Here is a 19,275-nt window from a genome sequence, read left to right as displayed (position 1 = left end):
TTTCGTGACTTTCGTGAATTTTCATTATTATTTATTTTCATCGAAATGGGATGATTTATTAAATATCTCTCGTATACCATATACGAACTACATGCACTCCCATGCCACACGAGCGTTCACACTCCGGCCTAGAATATTTCGCTCGACAGTCATTAGTCAGCGGACGTTGCGTCATAATATAAAATATAATATATATCGATACAAAGTACAACAGTTTTTGAAAGAAAAGGCAACGCCGCGCGCGCCACCTGCAAAACTATTCACACAAACGCATCCGGATCACGCGTAGTCGGATCGTTGTCACGTGAATATGGGATGACCTACTATTAATCTCTCTCTCCTTGTATACGCGTACACTCCCACGACACGTGATTGTTTCCGGCCTGGAATCTTTCACTCGAGAGTGATTAGCGACGTTACTTACGCCCACAATATACATACATTGTATAAGTAAGTAAACTAAGTTTGAGTTCTCTCTGGTCGTAACAGCTGTCACCGTTTCCAGGCGAAACAGCTGTCACCCTTTTGCTGTCACTCTCATTTCTTTTATGTTTTTTTTTATTAAGACTCCCAAATTTGCGTCGCGTATTATAATATGTACATTTATATAAACATGAATACAATTCAGGAAAGGATAGAGAGAGAGAGCGAGAGTGAAAAAAAAATCAATGATTTGTACGCACTATCATCGTGTGCGGATACCCCGCTCCCTTGCGGTTCTCGAAGCCGTACGAGAGAGAAAAAAGAAAGAAATAAAGCAAAGCTCTATCCATCCACGTAGGTAATTGTATTGTGTTATTTAAATTTCGAAAAGCGAAAAACGGTTACGACATGGGTCGGTCAGGCAGTTGTTGGCCCTGAGAAGGGCCGTTTTTTGTTTTCAAATCGCATTCACATCGCGCGTAGCAGCGCGGTGCGGTGGTGGCGGTGGCGTGCGGGCGTCGGGACGGCCGGGGCGAATGTATCTCGCGCTGCGTGCGGTGCGGTGAAGAGCGGTGAAGAGCGGTGAAGAGCGGCGAAGATCGGCGACTTAACCTCCGAAACCGTACAGGGTGCGGCCCTGGCGCTTCAGGGCGTAGACGACGTCCATGGCGGTGACGGTCTTCCTCTTGGCGTGCTCGGTGTAGGTGACCGCGTCCCTGATCACGTTCTCGAGGAACACCTTCAGGACGCCGCGCGTCTCCTCGTAGATGAGACCGGAGATGCGCTTGACGCCGCCTCGGCGGGCCAGACGGCGGATGGCCGGCTTCGTGATGCCCTGGATGTTATCGCGGAGGACTTTCCTGTGTCGCTTGGCGCCTCCTTTCCCCAGACCTTTTCCTCCCTTTCCGCGACCGGTCATCTTCTCTGCGTGTGGTCTTCTTTTCGGTTACAGTAGTCGCTGCTCGCACGGTGCTCTACCGTGCGTGTGTAGGATTCGTGTGGCGTTTTTCGCCGGCCGGGGCCGCTTTTATGCACCAGACGTGCGCCCGCGTCTCCCCTCGCCGCCGAGCGATCCGACAGCTACGACGACACGCGCGCCGTCTCACTCTCGCGCGCGAGCAGCGAGGGCGAGAGGCGAGAGGATCGGCGCGACTCGGTATCGCGTCACGCGAATATATGTCTCAGTTTGTTATATGCATAACATTATTCCAGGCTAGGTTTTGAGTGTTTTTCGTAATTTTTCTGCATGCACATTTCTCCGGGGAGGATGCGATTGTTTCTCCACTCTATCTCCCGTCTCGCTTCACCGTCGAGCCCGTCCCGTCCCGTCCCGTCCCGTCCCGTCCCGTCCCGTCCCGTCCCCTCCGTCCCGCCCGACCGCCCGGCGGTTGGGAATATTCGAATCGGCCAATGGCGTCGGCCCATCCCCCCCCACGGGGGAGACGGTATTTTCGATAAATATGACGCGCCCGGGAAATTTTTCCGAATAGAGAGAAGAATCCTACTCAGCTACAGCCATGGCACGTACGAAGCAGACCGCTCGCAAGTCCACCGGGGGCAAGGCGCCCAGGAAGCAGCTGGCCACGAAGGCGGCCCGCAAGAGCGCCCCGGCCACCGGCGGCGTGAAGAAGCCCCATCGCTACAGGCCCGGCACGGTCGCGCTCAGGGAGATCCGCCGCTACCAGAAGAGCACCGAGCTGCTGATCCGCAAGCTCCCCTTCCAGCGCCTGGTGCGCGAGATCGCCCAGGACTTCAAGACCGACCTCCGCTTCCAGAGCTCGGCCGTCATGGCCCTGCAGGAGGCGAGCGAGGCCTACCTGGTCGGCCTCTTCGAGGACACGAACCTGTGCGCGATCCACGCCAAGCGCGTCACCATCATGCCCAAGGACATCCAGCTGGCCAGGCGCATCCGAGGCGAGCGCGCCTAAGCGAGCTCTATGCGACGAGACGCGGCACGATTTTCGGTCGGTCGGTCGATCGGTCTGATTGACTAACACGCAGTACAGTGGTATCGGGCGGCCGTCACCTCGACCCGTTCCGATCGGTCGATCGATTCGAATAAAAATGGTCCTTTTCAGGACCGCATACACCTTAATCATCCACAATCGAATTCGCCAGCAGTATGATTTTGATACTCGTAGCAGTATGATTTCGATACTTGAGTAAAAAAAAAAAAAAAATATATATAATAATAATAATAATAATAATAACTTCCAATAAATTAATATGTATTTTACTCGCGAATCAATAGTAATTTTAAACATTCAAATCACGCAAGAGTACCGGAACGTACGATTTATTAATTTCATTATCGTCTCAGCGCTGAGATCATGTCGCATTTCGTTTTAATTACCTAACGTCCAAGCGCGACACGGCTCATCATGACCCTACTCAGGCTTTGACTCTTATTAATTTCATATATTTCACGAGTGAAAATTCTAAACAAAAACACTCGCCGAGATCATCTCGTATTGACACGCGTCGTAAGTTGCGTGCGCCGGGCGCTTTACCCATCGCGCATTCATTTACTTGCGATTTTTATTCATTTCATTATCAGTGTTTCAGCGAAACAGCTGTCACCCTTTTCAGGCGAAACAGCTGTCACCCTTTTGCTGTCACTTTCATTTCTTTTATGTTTTTTTTTTTTTGACTCCCAAATTTGCGTCGCGTATTATGATATGTACATTTATATAAACATGAATACAATTCAGGAAAGGATAGAGAGAGAGAGCGAGAGTGAAAAAAAATCAATGATTTCTACGTACTATCATCGTGTGCGGATACTCCGCTCCCTTGCGGTTCTCGAAGCCGTACGATTCTATCATACTATCGTACGTACGGTGCCATATCCTCGAGGGCCTCTTCGACATGTCACCTTACCTAGTCATTTTTTTTTTTTTTTTTTTTTCCCCCTTTCCTTCGCTTCTTCTTCATTCTTTATGCATACTAATATACACCTGACAACTATTCTCATTACAAATACCATTTCCGATCACCTACCGAACTCGCCCCGACATTCGACATACATACATACACATCTTCAACAGTAGATACACGTTTTTATTTTTCATATTTCATTTAATACATATTCCTATTATCACATATTGTTATTATTGTTCTTCTTCACGCGTATCATCGTCATCGTCGTCATCGTCGGTCGTACGCACCGCTACGGCGACACGAATCATCATCATCGTCGCATCTCACCCGATTATATATCATCATCATCCCGATTTCGATTTTTTTTTTTTTTTTTTTTTTTATAAGTCGATGACGTTTCACTTTTTACAGAACGAGCCTACTACTGCGCGCGGAGCTCGCGTCATTTTGCACGTAGACCGGAATCATTCATACTTATTATCGGTCTGTTTTATTCGTTCTTTCTTTTCTATTCATCTACTTCTATCATTCTCCCAACTCCTCTTTTTCCTTTCTTTATTTATATTTTTTCTAACTTCTATTCTTCTTTCTTTCACTTACGCCTTCCGATGATTCTACTACTACTACTACTACTACTATCCATCCCATTCGTGATACGATTCCTCGCAAACGACGGATCGTTATTATATTAATGTATTTTTTTTTTTTTTTAATTCTATTCTTTTCTTCTATCTTTTCGCGTCTCACTCGTTCGACATGTAATCCTACGATAGCCGTTAGTAGATCGATCAATCGTTATAATTCACTAGATAATATTCGCTCCCGACCCGGAGGCAGGTCTCTCTCTCGGCCCGGACGCTCTCCGGCGGTCCGTCGGCGTTCGCGTGTGTTACGTCCGGCCGCTTCGGGGGGCCCTCGCTCCGCCACCGGAGGCCCTCCGCGGCCGGCGGACGTCTCGGACCCGGGGCCGGGTCCTGCCCGACGGGGGCGGCGCGCGCCCGGGCCGCCAGCTCGCCGGGGAGACGCATTCGCGGCCGGCTTTCGGCCGCCCAACGCTGCCGCCCTGCAGCTTTTGCGCCTCTAAACGTCCGCCGCGCCGCGGCCCGGCCCCCGGGCCGGCCGACCCGGCCGCCGGCCGACGGCGGGACCTCCCGGCCGCGGGACCCGCCGCGCTCCGCGTCCCCGGGCGGATCCGTTCGGCCGCCAGGGCGGTTTTCGTCCGGCCGCCTAAGCATAAATGACAACACTTTTCATCGGCAAAATCGACAAGCGCGCACCGACCGTCCGCGACACGGTATAAATTTTTACCGACAGGCGAGAACGAGCGCCGTCTGACGACAAATACGGGAACTAATCGTCCCCCCGCAACCGCTCTACGCTCGCTACAGAACGCAACGCAACAAGACTCGCAAGATGGCAGACACAGCAGCACCCGCGGCCGCCTCCCCCCTGCCGGCGACTCCGGCCAAGAAGGCGAAAGCGTCCGCCGCCGCCGCCTCCAAGAAGCCGAAGGCGAAGCCCTCGCACCCGAAGACGTCCGAGATGGTGAACAACGCCATCAAGGAGCTGAAGGAGCGCGGCGGCTCCTCCCTGCAGGCCATCAAGAAGTACATCTCGGCCAACTACAAGGTCGACGCGGACAAGCTGGCCCCGTTCATCAAGAAGTACCTCAAGGGGGCCGTCGAATCCGGCGCCCTGGTGCAGACGAAGGGCAAGGGAGCGTCCGGTTCGTTCAAGCTGGAGGCGAGCAAGGCGAAGGCGTCGGCCGGCGGGGCCAAGAAGAAGAGCAAGCCCGCCGCGTCCGCCGCTTCCAAGAAGCGCGCCGCCCCCGCCAAGGAGAAGAAGCCGGCCGCGGAGAAGTCATCCGCCGCCGCCGCCGCCGCCGCGAAGAAGAAGCCCGCCAAGAAGGCGGCCGCGGCTCCCGCCAAGGCGAAGAAGGCCGCCGCCTCCCCGGCAGCCAAGAAGGCGGCCGCGAAGAAGGCCGCCCCCGCCAAGGCGAAGAGCCCGACCAAGGCGAAGAAGACCGCCAAGCCGCCCACCAAGAAGCCCAAGGCGCCGAAGCCCAAGAAGGCCGCCGCCCCGAAGGCCAAGCCCGCGGCAAAGAAGGCCGCCCCGAAGAAGTAGGGGTGGAGTCGTCTTTGTCGTCGTCGCCGCAGCAGCCGCCGTTGCATATTGTCATATTGCACAGATCACGCAGAAGAGTCAAAAAGCCCTTGTCAGGGCTACCAAACGATTCACACACACACCTATTCGGAACACGCTCAGTCGTCTTTCGTGACTTTCGTGAATTTTCATTATTATTTATTTTCATCGAAATGGGATGATTTATTAAATATCTCTCGTATACCATATACGAACTACATGCACTCCCATGCCACACGAGCGTTCACACTCCGGCCTAGAATATTTCGCTCGACAGTCATTAGTCAGCGGACGTTGCGTCATAATATAAAATATAATATATATCGATACAAAGTACAACAGTTTTTGAAAGAAAAGGCAACGCCGCGCGCGCCACCTGCAAAACTATTCACACAAACGCATCCGGATCACGCGTAGTCGGATCGTTGTCACGTGAATATGGGATGACCTACTATTAATCTCTCTCTCCTTGTATACGCGTACACTCCCACGACACGTGATTGTTTCCGGCCTGGAATCTTTCACTCGAGAGTGATTAGCGACGTTACTTACGCCCACAATATACATACATTGTATAAGTAAGTAAACTAAGTTTGAGTTCTCTCTGGTCGTAACAGCTGTCACCGTTTCCAGGCGAAACAGCTGTCACCCTTTTGCTGTCACTCTCATTTCTTTTATGTTTTTTTTTATTAAGACTCCCAAATTTGCGTCGCGTATTATAATATGTACATTTATATAAACATGAATACAATTCAGGAAAGGATAGAGAGAGAGAGCGAGAGTGAAAAAAAAATCAATGATTTGTACGCACTATCATCGTGTGCGGATACCCCGCTCCCTTGCGGTTCTCGAAGCCGTACGAGAGAGAAAAAAGAAAGAAATAAAGCAAAGCTCTATCCATCCACGTAGGTAATTGTATTGTGTTATTTAAATTTCGAAAAGCGAAAAACGGTTACGACATGGGTCGGTCAGGCAGTTGTTGGCCCTGAGAAGGGCCGTTTTTTGTTTTCAAATCGCATTCACATCGCGCGTAGCAGCGCGGTGCGGTGGTGGCGGTGGCGTGCGGGCGTCGGGACGGCCGGGGCGAATGTATCTCGCGCTGCGTGCGGTGCGGTGAAGAGCGGTGAAGAGCGGTGAAGAGCGGCGAAGATCGGCGACTTAACCTCCGAAACCGTACAGGGTGCGGCCCTGGCGCTTCAGGGCGTAGACGACGTCCATGGCGGTGACGGTCTTCCTCTTGGCGTGCTCGGTGTAGGTGACCGCGTCCCTGATCACGTTCTCGAGGAACACCTTCAGGACGCCGCGCGTCTCCTCGTAGATGAGACCGGAGATGCGCTTGACGCCGCCTCGGCGGGCCAGACGGCGGATGGCCGGCTTCGTGATGCCCTGGATGTTATCGCGGAGGACTTTCCTGTGTCGCTTGGCGCCTCCTTTCCCCAGACCTTTTCCTCCCTTTCCGCGACCGGTCATCTTCTCTGCGTGTGGTCTTCTTTTCGGTTACAGTAGTCGCTGCTCGCACGGTGCTCTACCGTGCGTGTGTAGGATTCGTGTGGCGTTTTTCGCCGGCCGGGGCCGCTTTTATGCACCAGACGTGCGCCCGCGTCTCCCCTCGCCGCCGAGCGATCCGACAGCTACGACGACACGCGCGCCGTCTCACTCTCGCGCGCGAGCAGCGAGGGCGAGAGGCGAGAGGATCGGCGCGACTCGGTATCGCGTCACGCGAATATATGTCTCAGTTTGTTATATGCATAACATTATTCCAGGCTAGGTTTTGAGTGTTTTTCGTAATTTTTCTGCATGCACATTTCTCCGGGGAGGATGCGATTGTTTCTCCACTCTATCTCCCGTCTCGCTTCACCGTCGAGCCCGTCCCGTCCCGTCCCGTCCCGTCCCGTCCCGTCCCGTCCCCTCCGTCCCGCCCGACCGCCCGGCGGTTGGGAATATTCGAATCGGCCAATGGCGTCGGCCCATCCCCCCCCACGGGGGAGACGGTATTTTCGATAAATATGACGCGCCCGGGAAATTTTTCCGAATAGAGAGAAGAATCCTACTCAGCTACAGCCATGGCACGTACGAAGCAGACCGCTCGCAAGTCCACCGGGGGCAAGGCGCCCAGGAAGCAGCTGGCCACGAAGGCGGCCCGCAAGAGCGCCCCGGCCACCGGCGGCGTGAAGAAGCCCCATCGCTACAGGCCCGGCACGGTCGCGCTCAGGGAGATCCGCCGCTACCAGAAGAGCACCGAGCTGCTGATCCGCAAGCTCCCCTTCCAGCGCCTGGTGCGCGAGATCGCCCAGGACTTCAAGACCGACCTCCGCTTCCAGAGCTCGGCCGTCATGGCCCTGCAGGAGGCGAGCGAGGCCTACCTGGTCGGCCTCTTCGAGGACACGAACCTGTGCGCGATCCACGCCAAGCGCGTCACCATCATGCCCAAGGACATCCAGCTGGCCAGGCGCATCCGAGGCGAGCGCGCCTAAGCGAGCTCTATGCGACGAGACGCGGCACGATTTTCGGTCGGTCGGTCGATCGGTCTGATTGACTAACACGCAGTACAGTGGTATCGGGCGGCCGTCACCTCGACCCGTTCCGATCGGTCGATCGATTCGAATAAAAATGGTCCTTTTCAGGACCGCATACACCTTAATCATCCACAATCGAATTCGCCAGCAGTATGATTTTGATACTCGTAGCAGTATGATTTCGATACTTGAGTTAAAAAAAAAAAAAATAATAATAATAATAATAATAATAACTTCCAATAAATTAATATGTATTTTACTCGCGAATCAATAGTAATTTTAAACATTCAAATCACGCAAGAGTACCGGAACGTACGATTTATTAATTTCATTATCGTCTCAGCGCTGAGATCATGTCGCATTTCGTTTTAATTACCTAACGTCCAAGCGCGACACGGCTCATCATGACCCTACTCAGGCTTTGACTCTTATTAATTTCATATATTTCACGAGTGAAAATTCTAAACAAAAACACTCGCCGAGATCATCTCGTATTGACACGCGTCGTAAGTTGCGTGCGCCGGGCGCTTTACCCATCGCGCATTCATTTACTTGCGATTTTTATTCATTTCATTATCAGTGTTTCTAGCATATCATATCGGTACTACCATACTATACCACAATTCAGGTCCGCGCACACGGACGGAACGGTCCTAGCGCGCTTCGGATATATTTCTTAAATGTACATAAATAATGAGAATAGTTATAAAATCAGCGAACGGGTAACGATTGGCAATAAATACATGTGGCGGTCCTGAAAAGGACCTTTGTGTACACTACTCTGCGAGATGATGATGAAACGGGCGGAGGAGTCCGGGGAGTAGAGAGAGAAGAGTGGAGGATGAGCGGGCGCAGAATCATCATTCTTACGCCTTCTTCTCGGTCTTCTTGGGCAGGAGCACGGCCTGGATGTTGGGCAGGACGCCTCCCTGGGCGATGGTCACCCCGGAGAGCAGCTTGTTCAGCTCCTCGTCGTTGCGAATGGCCAACTGAAGATGACGGGGGATGATCCTCGTCTTCTTGTTATCCCTGGCGGCGTTGCCGGCCAACTCCAGCACCTCGGCGGCCAGGTACTCCATGACGGCGGCCAGGTACACGGGCGCACCGGCGCCGACCCTCTCGGCGTAGTTGCCCTTCCTGAGCAGCCTGTGGATACGGCCGACGGGGAACTGCAGACCGGCGCGGTTCGAGCGGGACTTTGCCTTTCCCTTCACTTTGCCTCCCTTTCCGCGACCCGACATGGCGAGTGGTCGGAGATCTGAACTGGTTCTCTGCGATATGCGAAGCGAGGATGTGCGAGCTGGAGTGCGCGCACGTTGCGACCGTCGAGAGGTGAGTCAAGTCAAGTCAATGGCGAAAACGGGCGCACACACCTTATTTACGCCCTCCGCGAAGCGCACGCAGCGCCGCCGGGACCGGTCCCGCGGGGGGACCCTCCCCTGCCGCCGGCCCGGACGGCCCGACCGGCGGCCCTGGCTGGGTGCGCCGACCGAAGTGACAAAAACGGTCGATTTTTCAGTTTGCGCCACGCACACCGCACAGTACAGACAGTCCACCGCGACTCCTCTGCTCCACTCTACGCCGCATCTATTCCGAGATAAGAAGAGACAATGCCGCCCAAGACGAGCGGAAAGGCAGCCAAGAAGTCGGGCAAGGCCCAGAAGAACATCTCCAAGGGGGACAAGAAGAAGTCGAAGCGCAGGAGGAAGGAGAGCTACGCCATCTACATCTACAAGGTGCTCAAGCAGGTGCATCCCGACACCGGAATCTCCAGTAAGGCGATGAGCATCATGAACAGCTTCGTGAACGACATCTTCGAGCGCATCGCCGCCGAGGCGTCCCGTCTCGCCCACTACAACAAGAGGTCGACGATCACCAGCAGGGAGATCCAGACCGCCGTCAGGCTGCTGCTGCCCGGGGAGCTGGCCAAGCACGCCGTCAGCGAGGGCACCAAGGCCGTCACCAAGTACACCAGCTCCAAGTAGGCGCCAGCGCGTTGAAACACGACGCGACACGCACACGGACGCGCGATATTCGTCTGCACCGAATATTGTAATCTATACACACCGACATCGTCATCATCGTCATCATCATAATAATCATCGACATCAACAGCGCCGTCGTCGTCTACGTTAAACCATCTAATACAGCGCAATTAACAAAGGTCCTTATCAGGACCACCACACGAATAATCCAAATACTTACTGCAAATATATTATACTATAGACAGATGTGTGTGTAAATAATAACTACGATAATAGAACGAGAAGCGCAACAGTGATAAGCGCCCCGTAACGGATCGCGCAACCGGCCGCGCCGCGGTGCGCGGCGATTGCCTATCGCACGATTAGCCGGGCGTCCGATCAAAATTGTCCTTTTTTTATATAAAAAATCATATACGTACGCATGTATATTATATATATACACATTTTTTTCTCCTTCTTTTTATTTGGCCGTTGTTTCGGTTGCAAAATTGCTGTCACCTTTCGCAGTTTTTTGTTTTTGGTTTTTTTTTTTTCCCCGAGCGGAACTGCTGTGATTTTTTTTTGAGTTCTCTCTGGTCGTAACAGCTGTCACCTTCTTCTTCTTCTTCAGTTTTAGGGCGAAACAGCTGTCACCCTTTTCAGGCGAAACAGCTGTCACCCTTTTGCTGTCACTTTCATTTCTTTTATGTTTTTTTTTTTTTGACTCCCAAATTTGCGTCGCGTATTATGATATGTACATTTATATAAACATGAATACAATTCAGGAAAGGATAGAGAGAGAGAGCGAGAGTGAAAAAAAATCAATGATTTCTACGTACTATCATCGTGTGCGGATACTCCGCTCCCTTGCGGTTCTCGAAGCCGTACGATTCTATCATACTATCGTACGTACGGTGCCATATCCTCGAGGGCCTCTTCGACATGTCACCTTACCTAGTCATTTTTTTTTTTTTTTTTTTTTCCCCCTTTCCTTCGCTTCTTCTTCATTCTTTATGCATACTAATATACACCTGACAACTATTCTCATTACAAATACCATTTCCGATCACCTACCGAACTCGCCCCGACATTCGACATACATACATACACATCTTCAACAGTAGATACACGTTTTTATTTTTCATATTTCATTTAATACATATTCCTATTATCACATATTGTTATTATTGTTCTTCTTCACGCGTATCATCGTCATCGTCGTCATCGTCGGTCGTACGCACCGCTACGGCGACACGAATCATCATCATCGTCGCATCTCACCCGATTATATATCATCATCATCCCGATTTCGATTTTTTTTTTTTTTTTTTTTTTTTTTATAAGTCGATGACGTTTCACTTTTTACAGAACGAGCCTACTACTGCGCGCGGAGCTCGCGTCATTTTGCACGTAGACCGGAATCATTCATACTTATTATCGGTCTGTTTTATTCGTTCTTTCTTTTCTATTCATCTACTTCTATCATTCTCCCAACTCCTCTTTTTCCTTTCTTTATTTATATTTTTTCTAACTTCTATTCTTCTTTCTTTCACTTACGCCTTCCGATGATTCTACTACTACTACTACTACTACTATCCATCCCATTCGTGATACGATTCCTCGCAAACGACGGATCGTTATTATATTAATGTATTTTTTTTTTTTTTTAATTCTATTCTTTTCTTCTATCTTTTCGCGTCTCACTCGTTCGACATGTAATCCTACGATAGCCGTTAGTAGATCGATCAATCGTTATAATTCACTAGATAATATTCGCTCCCGACCCGGAGGCAGGTCTCTCTCTCGGCCCGGACGCTCTCCGGCGGTCCGTCGGCGTTCGCGTGTGTTACGTCCGGCCGCTTCGGGGGGCCCTCGCTCCGCCACCGGAGGCCCTCCGCGGCCGGCGGACGTCTCGGACCCGGGGCCGGGTCCTGCCCGACGGGGGCGGCGCGCGCCCGGGCCGCCAGCTCGCCGGGGAGACGCATTCGCGGCCGGCTTTCGGCCGCCCAACGCTGCCGCCCTGCAGCTTTTGCGCCTCTAAACGTCCGCCGCGCCGCGGCCCGGCCCCCGGGCCGGCCGACCCGGCCGCCGGCCGACGGCGGGACCTCCCGGCCGCGGGACCCGCCGCGCTCCGCGTCCCCGGGCGGATCCGTTCGGCCGCCAGGGCGGTTTTCGTCCGGCCGCCTAAGCATAAATGACAACACTTTTCATCGGCAAAATCGACAAGCGCGCACCGACCGTCCGCGACACGGTATAAATTTTTACCGACAGGCGAGAACGAGCGCCGTCTGACGACAAATACGGGAACTAATCGTCCCCCCGCAACCGCTCTACGCTCGCTACAGAACGCAACGCAACAAGACTCGCAAGATGGCAGACACAGCAGCACCCGCGGCCGCCTCCCCCCTGCCGGCGACTCCGGCCAAGAAGGCGAAAGCGTCCGCCGCCGCCGCCTCCAAGAAGCCGAAGGCGAAGCCCTCGCACCCGAAGACGTCCGAGATGGTGAACAACGCCATCAAGGAGCTGAAGGAGCGCGGCGGCTCCTCCCTGCAGGCCATCAAGAAGTACATCTCGGCCAACTACAAGGTCGACGCGGACAAGCTGGCCCCGTTCATCAAGAAGTACCTCAAGGGGGCCGTCGAATCCGGCGCCCTGGTGCAGACGAAGGGCAAGGGAGCGTCCGGTTCGTTCAAGCTGGAGGCGAGCAAGGCGAAGGCGTCGGCCGGCGGGGCCAAGAAGAAGAGCAAGCCCGCCGCGTCCGCCGCTTCCAAGAAGCGCGCCGCCCCCGCCAAGGAGAAGAAGCCGGCCGCGGAGAAGTCATCCGCCGCCGCCGCCGCCGCGAAGAAGAAGCCCGCCAAGAAGGCGGCCGCGGCTCCCGCCAAGGCGAAGAAGGCCGCCGCCTCCCCGGCAGCCAAGAAGGCGGCCGCGAAGAAGGCCGCCCCCGCCAAGGCGAAGAGCCCGACCAAGGCGAAGAAGACCGCCAAGCCGCCCACCAAGAAGCCCAAGGCGCCGAAGCCCAAGAAGGCCGCCGCCCCGAAGGCCAAGCCCGCGGCAAAGAAGGCCGCCCCGAAGAAGTAGGGGTGGAGTCGTCTTTGTCGTCGTCGCCGCAGCAGCCGCCGTTGCATATTGTCATATTGCACAGATCACGCAGAAGAGTCAAAAAGCCCTTGTCAGGGCTACCAAACGATTCACACACACACCTATTCGGAACACGCTCAGTCGTCTTTCGTGACTTTCGTGAATTTTCATTATTATTTATTTTCATCGAAATGGGATGATTTATTAAATATCTCTCGTATACCATATACGAACTACATGCACTCCCATGCCACACGAGCGTTCACACTCCGGCCTAGAATATTTCGCTCGACAGTCATTAGTCAGCGGACGTTGCGTCATAATATAAAATATAATATATATCGATACAAAGTACAACAGTTTTTGAAAGAAAAGGCAACGCCGCGCGCGCCACCTGCAAAACTATTCACACAAACGCATCCGGATCACGCGTAGTCGGATCGTTGTCACGTGAATATGGGATGACCTACTATTAATCTCTCTCTCCTTGTATACGCGTACACTCCCACGACACGTGATTGTTTCCGGCCTGGAATCTTTCACTCGAGAGTGATTAGCGACGTTACTTACGCCCACAATATACATACATTGTATAAGTAAGTAAACTAAGTTTGAGTTCTCTCTGGTCGTAACAGCTGTCACCGTTTCCAGGCGAAACAGCTGTCACCCTTTTGCTGTCACTCTCATTTCTTTTATGTTTTTTTTTATTAAGACTCCCAAATTTGCGTCGCGTATTATAATATGTACATTTATATAAACATGAATACAATTCAGGAAAGGATAGAGAGAGAGAGCGAGAGTGAAAAAAAAATCAATGATTTGTACGCACTATCATCGTGTGCGGATACCCCGCTCCCTTGCGGTTCTCGAAGCCGTACGAGAGAGAAAAAAGAAAGAAATAAAGCAAAGCTCTATCCATCCACGTAGGTAATTGTATTGTGTTATTTAAATTTCGAAAAGCGAAAAACGGTTACGACATGGGTCGGTCAGGCAGTTGTTGGCCCTGAGAAGGGCCGTTTTTTGTTTTCAAATCGCATTCACATCGCGCGTAGCAGCGCGGTGCGGTGGTGGCGGTGGCGTGCGGGCGTCGGGACGGCCGGGGCGAATGTATCTCGCGCTGCGTGCGGTGCGGTGAAGAGCGGTGAAGAGCGGTGAAGAGCGGCGAAGATCGGCGACTTAACCTCCGAAACCGTACAGGGTGCGGCCCTGGCGCTTCAGGGCGTAGACGACGTCCATGGCGGTGACGGTCTTCCTCTTGGCGTGCTCGGTGTAGGTGACCGCGTCCCTGATCACGTTCTCGAGGAACACCTTCAGGACGCCGCGCGTCTCCTCGTAGATGAGACCGGAGATGCGCTTGACGCCGCCTCGGCGGGCCAGACGGCGGATGGCCGGCTTCGTGATGCCCTGGATGTTATCGCGGAGGACTTTCCTGTGTCGCTTGGCGCCTCCTTTCCCCAGACCTTTTCCTCCCTTTCCGCGACCGGTCATCTTCTCTGCGTGTGGTCTTCTTTTCGGTTACAGTAGTCGCTGCTCGCACGGTGCTCTACCGTGCGTGTGTAGGATTCGTGTGGCGTTTTTCGCCGGCCGGGGCCGCTTTTATGCACCAGACGTGCGCCCGCGTCTCCCCTCGCCGCCGAGCGATCCGACAGCTACGACGACACGCGCGCCGTCTCACTCTCGCGCGCGAGCAGCGAGGGCGAGAGGCGAGAGGATCGGCGCGACTCGGTATCGCGTCACGCGAATATATGTCTCAGTTTGTTATATGCATAACATTATTCCAGGCTAGGTTTTGAGTGTTTTTCGTAATTTTTCTGCATGCACATTTCTCCGGGGAGGATGCGATTGTTTCTCCACTCTATCTCCCGTCTCGCTTCACCGTCGAGCCCGTCCCGTCCCGTCCCGTCCCGTCCCGTCCCGTCCCGTCCCGTCCCGTCCCCTCCGTCCCGCCCGACCGCCCGGCGGTTGGGAATATTCGAATCGGCCAATGGCGTCGGCCCATCCCCCCCCACGGGGGAGACGGTATTTTCGATAAATATGACGCGCCCGGGAAATTTTTCCGAATAGAGAGAAGAATCCTACTCAGCTACAGCCATGGCACGTACGAAGCAGACCGCTCGCAAGTCCACCGGGGGCAAGGCGCCCAGGAAGCAGCTGGCCACGAAGGCGGCCCGCAAGAGCGCCCCGGCCACCGGCGGCGTGAAGAAGCCCCATCGCTACAGGCCCGGCACGGTCGCGCTCAGGGAGATCCGCCGCTACCAGAAGAGCACCGAGCTGCTGATCCGCAAGCTCCCCTTCCAGCGCCTGGTGCGCGAGATCGCCCAGGACTTCAAGACCGACCTCCGCTTCCAGAGCTCGGCCGTCATGGCCCTGCAGGAGGCGAGCGAGGCCTACCTGGTCGGCCTCTTCGAGGACACGAACCTGTGCGCGATCCACGCCAAGCGCGTCACCATCATGCCCAAGGACATCCAGCTGGCCAGGCGCATCCGAGGCGAGCGCGCCTAAGCGAGCTCTATGCGACGAGACGCGGCACGATTTTCGGTCGGTCGGTCGATCGGTCTGATTGACTAACACGCAGTACAGTGGTATCGGGCGGCCGTCACCTCGACCCGTTCCGATCGGTCGATCGATTCGAATAAAAATGGTCCTTTTCAGGACCGCATACACCTTAATCATCCACAATCGAATTCGCCAGCAGTATGATTTTGATACTCGTAGCAGTATGATTTCGATACTTGAGTTAAAAAAAAAAAAAAAAAAAATAATAATAATAATAATAACTTCCAATAAATTAATATGTATTTTACTCGCGAATCAATAGTAATTTTAAACATTCAAATCACGCAAGAGTACCGGAACGTACGATTTATTAATTTCATTATCGTCTCAGCGCTGAGATCATGTCGCATTTCGTTTTAATTACCTAACGTCCAAGCGCGACACGGCTCATCATGACCCTACTCAGGCTTTGACTCTTATTAATTTCATATATTTCACGAGTGAAAATTCTAAACAAAAACACTCGCCGAGATCATCTCGTATTGACACGCGTCGTAAGTTGCGTGCGCCGGGCGCTTTACCCATCGCGCATTCATTTACTTGCGATTTTTATTCATTTCATTATCAGTGTTTCTAGCATATCATATCGGTACTACCATACTATACCACAATTCAGGTCCGCGCACACGGACGGAACGGTCCTAGCGCGCTTCGGATATATTTCTTAAATGTACATAAATAATGAGAATAGTTATAAAATCAGCGAACGGGTAACGATTGGCAATAAATACATGTGGCGGTCCTGAAAAGGACCTTTGTGTACACTACTCTGCGAGATGATGATGAAACGGGCGGAGGAGTCCGGGGAGTAGAGAGAGAAGAGTGGAGGATGAGCGGGCGCAGAATCATCATTCTTACGCCTTCTTCTCGGTCTTCTTGGGCAGGAGCACGGCCTGGATGTTGGGCAGGACGCCTCCCTGGGCGATGGTCACCCCGGAGAGCAGCTTGTTCAGCTCCTCGTCGTTGCGAATGGCCAACTGAAGATGACGGGGGATGATCCTCGTCTTCTTGTTATCCCTGGCGGCGTTGCCGGCCAACTCCAGCACCTCGGCGGCCAGGTACTCCATGACGGCGGCCAGGTACACGGGCGCACCGGCGCCGACCCTCTCGGCGTAGTTGCCCTTCCTGAGCAGCCTGTGGATACGGCCGACGGGGAACTGCAGACCGGCGCGGTTCGAGCGGGACTTTGCCTTTCCCTTCACTTTGCCTCCCTTTCCGCGACCCGACATGGCGAGTGGTCGGAGATCTGAACTGGTTCTCTGCGATATGCGAAGCGAGGATGTGCGAGCTGGAGTGCGCGCACGTTGCGACCGTCGAGAGGTGAGTCAAGTCAAGTCAATGGCGAAAACGGGCGCACACACCTTATTTACGCCCTCCGCGAAGCGCACGCAGCGCCGCCGGGACCGGTCCCGCGGGGGGACCCTCCCCTGCCGCCGGCCCGGACGGCCCGACCGGCGGCCCTGGCTGGGTGCGCCGACCGAAGTGACAAAAACGGTCGATTTTTCAGTTTGCGCCACGCACACCGCACAGTACAGACAGTCCACCGCGACTCCTCTGCTCCACTCTACGCCGCATCTATTCCGAGATAAGAAGAGACAATGCCGCCCAAGACGAGCGGAAAGGCAGCCAAGAAGTCGGGCAAGGCCCAGAAGAACATCTCCAAGGGGGACAAGAAGAAGTCGAAGCGCAGGAGGAAGGAGAGCTACGCCATCTACATCTACAAGGTGCTCAAGCAGGTGCATCCCGACACCGGAATCTCCAGTAAGGCGATGAGCATCATGAACAGCTTCGTGAACGACATCTTCGAGCGCATCGCCGCCGAGGCGTCCCGTCTCGCCCACTACAACAAGAGGTCGACGATCACCAGCAGGGAGATCCAGACCGCCGTCAGGCTGCTGCTGCCCGGGGAGCTGGCCAAGCACGCCGTCAGCGAGGGCACCAAGGCCGTCACCAAGTACACCAGCTCCAAGTAGGCGCCAGCGCCAGCGCCAGCGCGTTGAAACACGACGCGACACGCACACGGACGCGCGATATTCGTCTGCACCGAATATTGTAATCTATACACACCGACATCGTCATCATCGTCATCATCATAATAATCATCGACATCAACAGCGCCGTCGTCGTCTACGTTAAACCATCTAATACAGCGCAATTAACAAAGGTCCTTATCAGGACCACCACACGAATAATCCAAATACTTACTGCAAATATATTATACTATAGACAGATGTGTGTGTAAATAATAACTACGATAATAGAACGAGAAGCGCAACAGTGATAAGCGCCCCGTAACGGATCGCGCAACCGGCCGCGCCGCGGTGCGCGGCGATTGCCTATCGCACGATTAGCCGGGCGTCCGATCAAAATTGTCCTTTTTTTATATAAAAAATCATATACGTACGCATGTATATTATATATATACACATTTTTTTCTCCTTCTTTTTATTTGGCCGTTGTTTCGGTTGCAAAATTGCTGTCACCTTTCGCAGTTTTTTGTTTTTGGTTTTTTTTTTTTCCCCGAGCGGAACTGCTGTGATTTTTTTTTGAGTTCTCTCTGGTCGTAACAGCTGTCACCTTCTTCTTCTTCTTCAGTTTTAGGGCGAAACAGCTGTCACCCTTTTCAGGCGAAACAGCTGTCACCCTTTTGCTGTCACTTTCATTTCTTTTATGTTTTTTTTTTTTTGACTCCCAAATTTGCGTCGCGTATTATGATATGTACATTTATATAAACATGAATACAATTCAGGAAAGGATAGAGAGAGAGAGCGAGAGTGAAAAAAAATCAATGATTTCTACGTACTATCATCGTGTGCGGATACTCCGCTCCCTTGCGGTTCTCGAAGCCGTACGATTCTATCATACTATCGTACGTACGGTGCCATATCCTCGAGGGCCTCTTCGACATGTCACCTTACCTAGTCATTTTTTTTTTTTTTTTTTTTTCCCCCTTTCCTTCGCTTCTTCTTCATTCTTTATGCATACTAATATACACCTGACAACTATTCTCATTACAAATACCATTTCCGATCACCTACCGAACTCGCCCCGACATTCGACATACATACATACACATCTTCAACAGTAGATACACGTTTTTATTTTTCATATTTCATTTAATACATATTCCTATTATCACATATTGTTATTATTGTTCTTCTTCACGCGTATCATCGTCATCGTCGTCATCGTCGGTCGTACGCACCGCTACGGCGACACGAATCATCATCATCGTCGCATCTCACCCGATTATATATCATCATCATCCCGATTTCGATTTTTTTTTTTTTTTTTTTTTTTTTTATAAGTCGATGACGTTTCACTTTTTACAGAACGAGCCTACTACTGCGCGCGGAGCTCGCGTCATTTTGCACGTAGACCGGAATCATTCATACTTATTATCGGTCTGTTTTATTCGTTCTTTCTTTTCTATTCATCTACTTCTATCATTCTCCCAACTCCTCTTTTTCCTTTCTTTATTTATATTTTTTCTAACTTCTATTCTTCTTTCTTTCACTTACGCCTTCCGATGATTCTACTACTACTACTACTACTACTATCCATCCCATTCGTGATACGATTCCTCGCAAACGACGGATCGTTATTATATTAATGTATTTTTTTTTTTTTTTAATTCTATTCTTTTCTTCTATCTTTTCGCGTCTCACTCGTTCGACATGTAATCCTACGATAGCCGTTAGTAGATCGATCAATCG

General features: G+C 52.4%; 12 protein-coding genes across 12 annotated transcripts; 7 read left to right on the top strand and 5 right to left on the bottom strand.

Annotated features, from left to right (window-relative positions):
• Positions 1-1,030: 1,030 nt before the first annotated feature.
• On the bottom strand, positions 1,031-1,342 carry LOC148307215 (histone H4). Its single transcript, XM_088263802.1, has one exon. The coding sequence runs from the start codon at positions 1,340-1,342 to the stop codon at positions 1,031-1,033; it is 312 nt and encodes a 103-aa protein (XP_088119928.1).
• Positions 1,343-1,940: 598 nt separating this feature from the next.
• Positions 1,941-2,351, top strand: LOC148307214 (histone H3). The gene has a single exon (XM_088263801.1). It carries the CDS (start codon positions 1,941-1,943, stop codon positions 2,349-2,351), a length of 411 nt encoding a protein of 136 aa, XP_088119927.1.
• Positions 2,352-4,637: 2,286 nt separating this feature from the next.
• Positions 4,638-5,542, top strand: LOC148307213 (uncharacterized). Its single transcript, XM_088263778.1, has one exon. It carries the CDS (start codon positions 4,717-4,719, stop codon positions 5,425-5,427), a length of 711 nt encoding a protein of 236 aa, XP_088119904.1. The 5' UTR covers positions 4,638-4,716; the 3' UTR covers positions 5,428-5,542.
• Positions 5,543-6,603: 1,061 nt separating this feature from the next.
• LOC148307212 (histone H4) lies at positions 6,604-6,915 on the bottom strand. The gene has a single exon (XM_088263800.1). It carries the CDS (start codon positions 6,913-6,915, stop codon positions 6,604-6,606), a length of 312 nt encoding a protein of 103 aa, XP_088119926.1.
• A 593-nt stretch (positions 6,916-7,508) lies between these two features.
• Positions 7,509-7,919, top strand: LOC148307211 (histone H3). Its single transcript, XM_088263799.1, has one exon. It carries the CDS (start codon positions 7,509-7,511, stop codon positions 7,917-7,919), a length of 411 nt encoding a protein of 136 aa, XP_088119925.1.
• Positions 7,920-8,827: 908 nt separating this feature from the next.
• On the bottom strand, positions 8,828-9,202 carry LOC148307210 (histone H2A). The gene has a single exon (XM_088263798.1). The coding sequence runs from the start codon at positions 9,200-9,202 to the stop codon at positions 8,828-8,830; it is 375 nt and encodes a 124-aa protein (XP_088119924.1).
• A 369-nt stretch (positions 9,203-9,571) lies between these two features.
• On the top strand, positions 9,572-9,946 carry LOC148307209 (histone H2B). The gene has a single exon (XM_088263797.1). The coding sequence runs from the start codon at positions 9,572-9,574 to the stop codon at positions 9,944-9,946; it is 375 nt and encodes a 124-aa protein (XP_088119923.1).
• A 2,270-nt stretch (positions 9,947-12,216) lies between these two features.
• LOC148307208 (uncharacterized) lies at positions 12,217-13,109 on the top strand. The gene has a single exon (XM_088263784.1). It carries the CDS (start codon positions 12,296-12,298, stop codon positions 13,001-13,003), a length of 708 nt encoding a protein of 235 aa, XP_088119910.1. The 5' UTR covers positions 12,217-12,295; the 3' UTR covers positions 13,004-13,109.
• A 1,070-nt stretch (positions 13,110-14,179) lies between these two features.
• LOC148307207 (histone H4) lies at positions 14,180-14,491 on the bottom strand. The gene has a single exon (XM_088263796.1). The coding sequence runs from the start codon at positions 14,489-14,491 to the stop codon at positions 14,180-14,182; it is 312 nt and encodes a 103-aa protein (XP_088119922.1).
• A 603-nt stretch (positions 14,492-15,094) lies between these two features.
• Positions 15,095-15,505, top strand: LOC148307206 (histone H3). The gene has a single exon (XM_088263795.1). The coding sequence runs from the start codon at positions 15,095-15,097 to the stop codon at positions 15,503-15,505; it is 411 nt and encodes a 136-aa protein (XP_088119921.1).
• A 908-nt stretch (positions 15,506-16,413) lies between these two features.
• On the bottom strand, positions 16,414-16,788 carry LOC148307205 (histone H2A). The gene has a single exon (XM_088263794.1). It carries the CDS (start codon positions 16,786-16,788, stop codon positions 16,414-16,416), a length of 375 nt encoding a protein of 124 aa, XP_088119920.1.
• Positions 16,789-17,157: 369 nt separating this feature from the next.
• On the top strand, positions 17,158-17,532 carry LOC148307204 (histone H2B). The gene has a single exon (XM_088263793.1). The coding sequence runs from the start codon at positions 17,158-17,160 to the stop codon at positions 17,530-17,532; it is 375 nt and encodes a 124-aa protein (XP_088119919.1).
• The last annotated feature ends 1,743 nt before the right edge of the window (positions 17,533-19,275 follow it).

This window comes from Brachycentrus maculatus, unplaced genomic scaffold (genome assembly GCF_059751285.1).
Source record: "Brachycentrus maculatus isolate JH-2025_06_01 unplaced genomic scaffold, ASM5975128v1 h1tg000203l, whole genome shotgun sequence".
Taxonomy (NCBI): domain Eukaryota; kingdom Metazoa; phylum Arthropoda; class Insecta; order Trichoptera; family Brachycentridae; genus Brachycentrus; species Brachycentrus maculatus.
The sequence above is the reverse complement of the archived record's forward strand: the minus strand, read 5'-3'. Positions and strand labels throughout refer to the sequence as shown.

Coding starts and splice junctions, on each gene's coding strand:
- LOC148307206 (XM_088263795.1), top strand. CDS start 15,095: ATGGCACGTACGAAGCAGACCGCTCGCAAGTCCACCGGGGGCAAGGCG.
- LOC148307208 (XM_088263784.1), top strand. CDS start 12,296: ATGGCAGACACAGCAGCACCCGCGGCCGCCTCCCCCCTGCCGGCGACT.
- LOC148307213 (XM_088263778.1), top strand. CDS start 4,717: ATGGCAGACACAGCAGCACCCGCGGCCGCCTCCCCCCTGCCGGCGACT.
- LOC148307209 (XM_088263797.1), top strand. CDS start 9,572: ATGCCGCCCAAGACGAGCGGAAAGGCAGCCAAGAAGTCGGGCAAGGCC.
- LOC148307212 (XM_088263800.1), bottom strand. CDS start 6,915: ATGACCGGTCGCGGAAAGGGAGGAAAAGGTCTGGGGAAAGGAGGCGCC.
- LOC148307211 (XM_088263799.1), top strand. CDS start 7,509: ATGGCACGTACGAAGCAGACCGCTCGCAAGTCCACCGGGGGCAAGGCG.
- LOC148307214 (XM_088263801.1), top strand. CDS start 1,941: ATGGCACGTACGAAGCAGACCGCTCGCAAGTCCACCGGGGGCAAGGCG.
- LOC148307207 (XM_088263796.1), bottom strand. CDS start 14,491: ATGACCGGTCGCGGAAAGGGAGGAAAAGGTCTGGGGAAAGGAGGCGCC.
- LOC148307204 (XM_088263793.1), top strand. CDS start 17,158: ATGCCGCCCAAGACGAGCGGAAAGGCAGCCAAGAAGTCGGGCAAGGCC.
- LOC148307205 (XM_088263794.1), bottom strand. CDS start 16,788: ATGTCGGGTCGCGGAAAGGGAGGCAAAGTGAAGGGAAAGGCAAAGTCC.
- LOC148307215 (XM_088263802.1), bottom strand. CDS start 1,342: ATGACCGGTCGCGGAAAGGGAGGAAAAGGTCTGGGGAAAGGAGGCGCC.
- LOC148307210 (XM_088263798.1), bottom strand. CDS start 9,202: ATGTCGGGTCGCGGAAAGGGAGGCAAAGTGAAGGGAAAGGCAAAGTCC.